Source organism: Etheostoma cragini, chromosome 23 (assembly GCF_013103735.1).
Source record: "Etheostoma cragini isolate CJK2018 chromosome 23, CSU_Ecrag_1.0, whole genome shotgun sequence".
Lineage (NCBI taxonomy): Eukaryota > Metazoa > Chordata > Actinopteri > Perciformes > Percidae > Etheostoma > Etheostoma cragini.
In genome coordinates this window covers 15,384,102-15,390,097 of record NC_048429.1, presented here as the reverse complement: position 1 = coordinate 15,390,097, position 5,996 = coordinate 15,384,102, and the positions used below count along the sequence as shown (strand labels likewise).

The following is a 5,996-nucleotide window of genomic DNA, read 5'->3' as shown; positions in this document are numbered from 1 at the left end:
AGCATGGGGTACCTAATAAAGTGGCCGGTGAGTGTATATATATATATATATATATACACACACACACACACACACACATATATACATATACACATACACACATATATATACACATATACACATACACACACACACACACACACACACACACACACATACACACCATGAACATCTAAAGTGATAAGTTGAGTACCTGCACAGGCCACCAAACAGAACCAAAAACAAAGGAATTTTACAATTGAAAGTAAGAGACAATTTCTTCAGCAGAGACAATTTCCTGTTTTCAGATTTATTTCAACTCAAGCCCTTCTTTTACCCATTCACACATTAAAACCTTGCAGGCACCACAGCACCACAGATGCATACCAGCAACATTAGCAAACATAACACATGTAAAAACAAAGAGAAGCGAAGAATCTGTGTTCATACTGCTCGTGTCTGAATCGCCAGACGGGGATGCAGCTCTGCAGCATCATGTTGTAAATGCTCCAGCAGAAGGGAGAGGATAGAAGAATCTGGAGGGGGAAAGAGGAAGTGGTATGTGGAAATAAACTGTACACAGTAGTGGCAGCGGCACGGGGGAATCGGGGTGAGCAGTCACCATGGGCTCTCTTAATTCTTCCGCAAGCTGACGTCGGCGCTGGTCAGCAACGGCGACAGTGACGTGTTCTCTGATGCGTCTTCTCTCTTCAGAACCAGGAAAGCCTCGCGACTGATTCCCAGCAGCTCTCGGAGTCCAATGTTTTCTAGCTAAAAATACACAAACAGAAATGTACAGCCATACATTCAGATGTAATAATACCACCACTATTACTACTATTGTGTATCTGGCTTTCATTCATTTAAAGCTGCATCTGGAATATTTGTACAATCACTTCCCCACATATACTATCAGCCTTGCACATATTTTAAGTTATAGTTCTTCATGGGGAAAAATGTATGGAGTGGTTTGCATAATCATCTTCATGGTCTGCGATTATCACAGGCTTTTTAAACCAAGCTTCTGAAACTCAAGTTGCCACGGGACAGTTTTAATAACATTTGAGTACACGTATCAGATGTAGGTATTCTTAGTTATGTACTGTCTGTTGCTTAGTAGTCTTGCATTGCCAGACCTCCCTCCCCAGTGCTGTGTAGGAGGGTCTGGCTAGTCCACACAGCATTCTGGGACCGCAGAGAAACATGCTCTTCATTTAATGGTAAACTGTAGGATTTCCATACATTTCATATTTCTCACTTTTTATCGTAGCCTACCTTCAGTTAGAGGTACTGCTACAATAACTGCCAAACATCTTTATCACCCCCCTTGGTGGCTGTCAACTGTATAGGTCTACAGTATAAGGCCTAAAATGCCCAAAATGAAGAAATAAATACATTCCACCCCCATGTCCAAATAAATAAAATCAAAGTACACGTCAAATCATTTTTCCCTAAAGATGGTTTTGGTCATTTTAAACAGCCCTTATCATGCAGTGTTAGTTTTTGTTTTTCTGCTAAGTTTTTTTTTTAAATTATTGTTATTTCATGTTATAAAAACGGGGTGAAACATCCCGACTGACAGCTGTGATTGACTCCCAATCACTACTGCAGAGACTGTGGCTCCAAATTTAAAAGATGGCAGGGAACATATCCAGGAGATTTGGGCTTTACTTTTGTAAAGTGGGAGGAAGTGGAGACGCGTCGTCCATCTTTATATAAAGTGTTAGCCTACCAGAACCATATGTCTATCAAAGTGTGCCATGTGGTGTAAAACAAAGAAAAAGAAGAAAAGAAGCTGCTTAGAATTTTGTAAGTACATGTGGAACAGGGTAGGAACATTTTTTACCTCTAGCTGTTTAATCCTCTCCTCTTCTTCACATATTCGTCCCTCATCCACCTCTATCGCTTTCCTCATCACAGAGGCCATCTCATTGATCTTGTCTATGTGTGCTTGCATTTCCTAGTAAAGATGAAAAACACATGTTTGAATACAAGGCACTGGAAGTTGGTAAAGTTTGTTATTACATTTTTAAAAAAATACTTAAGACAGTATGACATTCTTTAGGTGGTAAGCCTTAGTTACTGTTTATCAAAACAGCTAACACATTATTTTTCAGTTTACGATCAAGTTGACGTGCAATACCTGACGTGCCCTCTGTTACCAGGTGCTTAAAGAAACAAGTAGGGCTCACTGACCGTGGTGTGCTGCTCCTTCAGCTGGGTCACGATGGTGGGGTCATCCCTCTTGCTGGTCATGAGGAGCCTGAACACCTGCTCCCTGTATTTGGTCATGATGAGCTCTAATGCAGACTGGTGTTCCTCTAACGACGTCCGTAGCTCTGAAGGAAGAGGGAACAACACAGGTGTGAACCCAGGCAACGCTGCCGAAAACCCCCTACGAGAACATCTGTCAGCTTCGTAATGTTGCGCTCTGCTGTGCGTAGCCATCACACCTCTCTGTGGTTGTCCACTCCATCCATTAAAATTATATTTTTTTTAAAAATGCATGATTGCAAATGCAAAATTTCCTTTGCCATGTTTATCTCCTGCAATGGAAATAGCATCACAAATCGCCTGCCTACCTTTGTTTTCCTGCTGAAGCTCTCTGATCTGACGGTTTTCCTGTTGGATTCCCAGGACCAGACTGGAACGAGGACGATGTCGCGCTACCTGGTTCAATGAGTCAATCTCCTCTTGGTACTGCAAACAGGAGATCACCAAACCAACTCCCATTAAAACAACTGGAAAATGTCAGCATAACATGTTAGAACAGTTTTTATGGTGGCTAGTATTTCAAACTAAAAATTTCTCTTAAAGTGCTCCTATAATGCTTTTTGGATTTTCCCTCTTTCCTTTATCGTGTTGTATATATTATTTTGTGCATGTTATAGGTTTGCAAAGTGAAAAAGCCCAGTCCCCAAAAGGGACTTACCGAACAGCTCTATTGTAGTCCAGCCTTTACTTCCATGATGAACATGCATAACACATGTTATAATGCTCACCTAGCTGCTAGCGTGGTACGCCCTCATACCTGCTTCTGGCTAGTTGTCCTTACCTAGCTACTGCACATGTGCGACTCCCAACAAAGATGGAATAGAAGTGAGATTCCTCACTCTGTTTCTAAAACAGAGTGCTCAACACACAGGGTGAAAAAAAAGAGTTGCAGCAGTGTGAATAACAAAAATATGGTGTTTTATGACAATTAAACCATGTAAATATATTTTGGTACAACCTCCAAATACAATTGTGAACCTGAAAATAAGCACAATATGAGCACTTTAAAAGTGATTTACATCACTGCCTAACACTTATTTTCGTTAATAGGTCAATGTTTGCTTTTGGTAAGTTTAGTATTAAATTATATATGAAATCATATTTTACTAGCACCAAAATAATGTGACAGCATACCTGTTGCATGGACTCCACCCGCTTATTGAGCGATGTTGTCTGTTCGATCAACATCTCAGCTGCGTTGTCATGGTTACGAAGCCTCTCCACTAATGACTTGGCATCTGCCAGGACCTTCTCTAACGTACCATTCATGCCTGAGGAAATACAAGTCATCATTACAAAGAACTATGAAGGGTTAATGACTACAGCATTGTAGTTTTGATAAAAAAGAGTGGGTTCTTTATAATTGACCATGTTGCCATTAAGGGACGATATATTTTTTCAGTGTAATAAATACCAGGTAAGCCCATAGACTACTCAATTTAATGGCTAAAATCTGTGTTGTAAAGCTGGGCTAACTGGTTGTCTTTACTCTTGTCTTATAAATGTCTGATGATTGGTTAAAAATGATTCCATAGTAAATGGAAATGAAGGAAACAATAGTTTGAATTTACAAGTCTGTACTTTGCATTTTTATCAGGCTTTTATCTCAGGTAATACATTGGGCCAGATAAAGCACATTATGCCTCATCAAGCTATTCATTACACTCACTAACTGTCAAATGTCCCACTAACAGGAACTAAAGCTCCCCATGTGTACATCTATAGATAATATTCAATTTGAGTCACTAAAAGTACATAAAAGTAGCATTAGTTGCTCTGGACAAGGACCAGAATAAAGTAAAAAGCCATGACTTCAGAGAACTAAGAAAAAACACCATTGATTAGCTAGCTCGTTGCTAACCCTACCCTACCCTCCTTGTTCTCGTCATACCTTGGATAACAACCACCTTGTTGTAAGTGATATGTATTTAGTTACTGGTACGTCAAATTCATGAACAGCAGTACGCGTAAAGGTAATAACACATTCAATATTTCAGCTTCTGTTAACAGAGTAACATAGCTAGCTAATATTACCAGCAGCACAAACACAAGTCTTTGTTAACTTATTAACGTAAGCTGACTTAGTACCCACGCTTCAGCTGTTATGTAAATCAACAGCATGTATCGTTCAAACTGGTCGACTGACATTGCAAGTAGTTTCTTATTAAAGTTAGAAAATAGCTGAGGTGGAACTGTCGTACCTGGAGAATTCAAAGTGCACGACATTGGAGTATAGCTAACTTAGTCCGTTAACGTTACTTCCTGTTGATGTTTAGTAGCTAATTTTACCTAGCGTTACAGGCTAACATTAGTAACATTAGTATAAGGAGCAACACGTAAAGGTTCTGAGACAGCGGACATGAACTATGAACTTGATCTAGCTAAACACCTTAACGTTACTTGTTTTAGTGTAAAGTCAGTCTCTAAATGACTTAAATGGCTACAGCTGATCTAAACGATAGTAAGCTAACCTAACCTTTCATTTAACCACAAATACCGCGAGATTATTATTTTAGGACATTCTCGCGACAGCGGGATTTAGTTAATGTACAGAAAAAATGGCGGACCGGCTAACGCAACTCCAAGACGCTGTCAATTCGGTAAAACTATTTTTGACGTTTTTATACGTCCTACTAACAAAAAATAATTATATTTTGGCAGGTTATTTCACCTGAAGGCCTAGCTAGTGCAAAGGAGTATTCATATTTATTCCAGTAACTTGTTAACATGGCTACATCACTGTGTAGCAAACGACCAGGGGCCTATACCACTAACAAGTCTAGCTTCATGTTGTAGTGTACACAGAAACATTTGCTACAGTCCTGCAGTGTTAAAACAATGGACCCTCAAAGTGACTCATATTTACTAAGTCGCAAATGGGTGGTTGACTGGCAGCGTCAGCAACTATATAGCGTATATATAGCTCCTTCCTTGAAAGAAAGTGTAATCCATATGGTGTTGTTTGTGTGTCCAGCTTGCAGATCAGTTTTGCAATGCCATCGGCGTCTTGCAACAGTGTGCGCCTCCTGCCTCCTTCAGTAACATCCAGACGGCTATCAACAGAGACCAGCCAGCAAACCCAACCGAAGGTGATCTTTGTTGTTTGGTCCTATATCTAATCACTTTTCTTGTCTTCTCATGTAATATACCTTTCCTCGCAACACTGACAGATTTAGATTATCGATGTACCAATCCAATATTGGCCTAATTAAACTGATGGGGTTTCGCCACATGTCTTTTCTTTTCATGCCACTTTCTGCTTCTACTACTTGTACTTTTTAGTCCACTATATAAATTTGACAGCTTCAGTTACTTGTACATTATTGAGATTCGGTAAAGTAACTAGTTACACACAAAACAGTGTTTTTCTGCATTGAGTACTTAGTATGAAACTTTTCATACTTTAAGTACATTTTTCTAATGATATTTTCATAATTTTACTCAAGTAACATTTCCAATGCAGGACTTTAACTTGCAACAGAGTATTTTTCAGTGCGGTATGAGTACTTTTAGTTAAGTATGGGATCTGGATTCTTCTTCCAGCACTGTCCATATCACATAATGTACTACTGCCCAGTTACTGGCATCATTTACAGTCACAAATTTGAGTCAACACTCAACATTGTCTTCCCACATATCTCTCTCTTAATTTTGTCTGTCTTATTGGTATGCTAGTGACTTTCTACAAGCTAGAGAAGAATAATTTGTGTAACAATAGAGTTACATCATTTTTTTTTTTTTTT

The 5,996-nt window shown here is 39.2% G+C and overlaps 2 protein-coding genes across 2 annotated transcripts in view; one reads left to right on the top strand and one right to left on the bottom strand.

The window, feature by feature from the left end:
- Window positions 1-278: 278 nt before the first annotated feature.
- Window positions 279-4,711, bottom strand: fgfr1op2 (FGFR1 oncogene partner 2). The gene is made up of 6 exons (XM_034863407.1): window positions 4,455-4,711; window positions 3,388-3,524; window positions 2,562-2,679; window positions 2,176-2,318; window positions 1,826-1,939; window positions 279-750 (listed from the first exon to the last, which is right to left on the bottom strand). The coding sequence occupies exons 1-6, from the start codon at window positions 4,477-4,479 to the stop codon at window positions 613-615; spliced, it is 675 nt and encodes a 224-aa protein (XP_034719298.1). The 5' UTR covers window positions 4,480-4,711; the 3' UTR covers window positions 279-612.
- Window positions 4,712-4,799: 88 nt separating this feature from the next.
- med21 (mediator complex subunit 21) overlaps window positions 4,800-5,996 on the top strand; it is a 5,071-nt gene continuing 3,874 nt past the window's right edge. Inside the window, exons 1-2 of the mRNA XM_034864128.1 lie at window positions 4,800-4,853; window positions 5,228-5,459. Coding sequence (XP_034720019.1) covers window positions 4,812-4,853; window positions 5,228-5,459 — 274 coding nt within the window. The 5' untranslated portion in view covers window positions 4,800-4,811. The remainder of the gene's footprint in view (window positions 4,854-5,227; window positions 5,460-5,996) is intronic.

What these genes read in the sequence shown, in the direction of transcription:
- fgfr1op2 (XM_034863407.1), bottom strand. Translation starts at nt 4,479, where the DNA reads ATGTCGTGCACTTTGAATTCTCCAG. An exon ending in GGGTGGAGTCCATGCAACAG is followed by an intron (nt 2,680 to 3,387) that starts GTATGCTGTCAC and finishes TCCTGTTTGCAG; the next exon opens with TACCAAGAGGAGATTGACTC. An exon ending in AGAGGATTAAACAGCTAGAG is followed by an intron (nt 751 to 1,825) that starts GTAAAAAATGTT and finishes GTGTATTTTTAG; the next exon opens with CTAGAAAACATTGGACTCCG.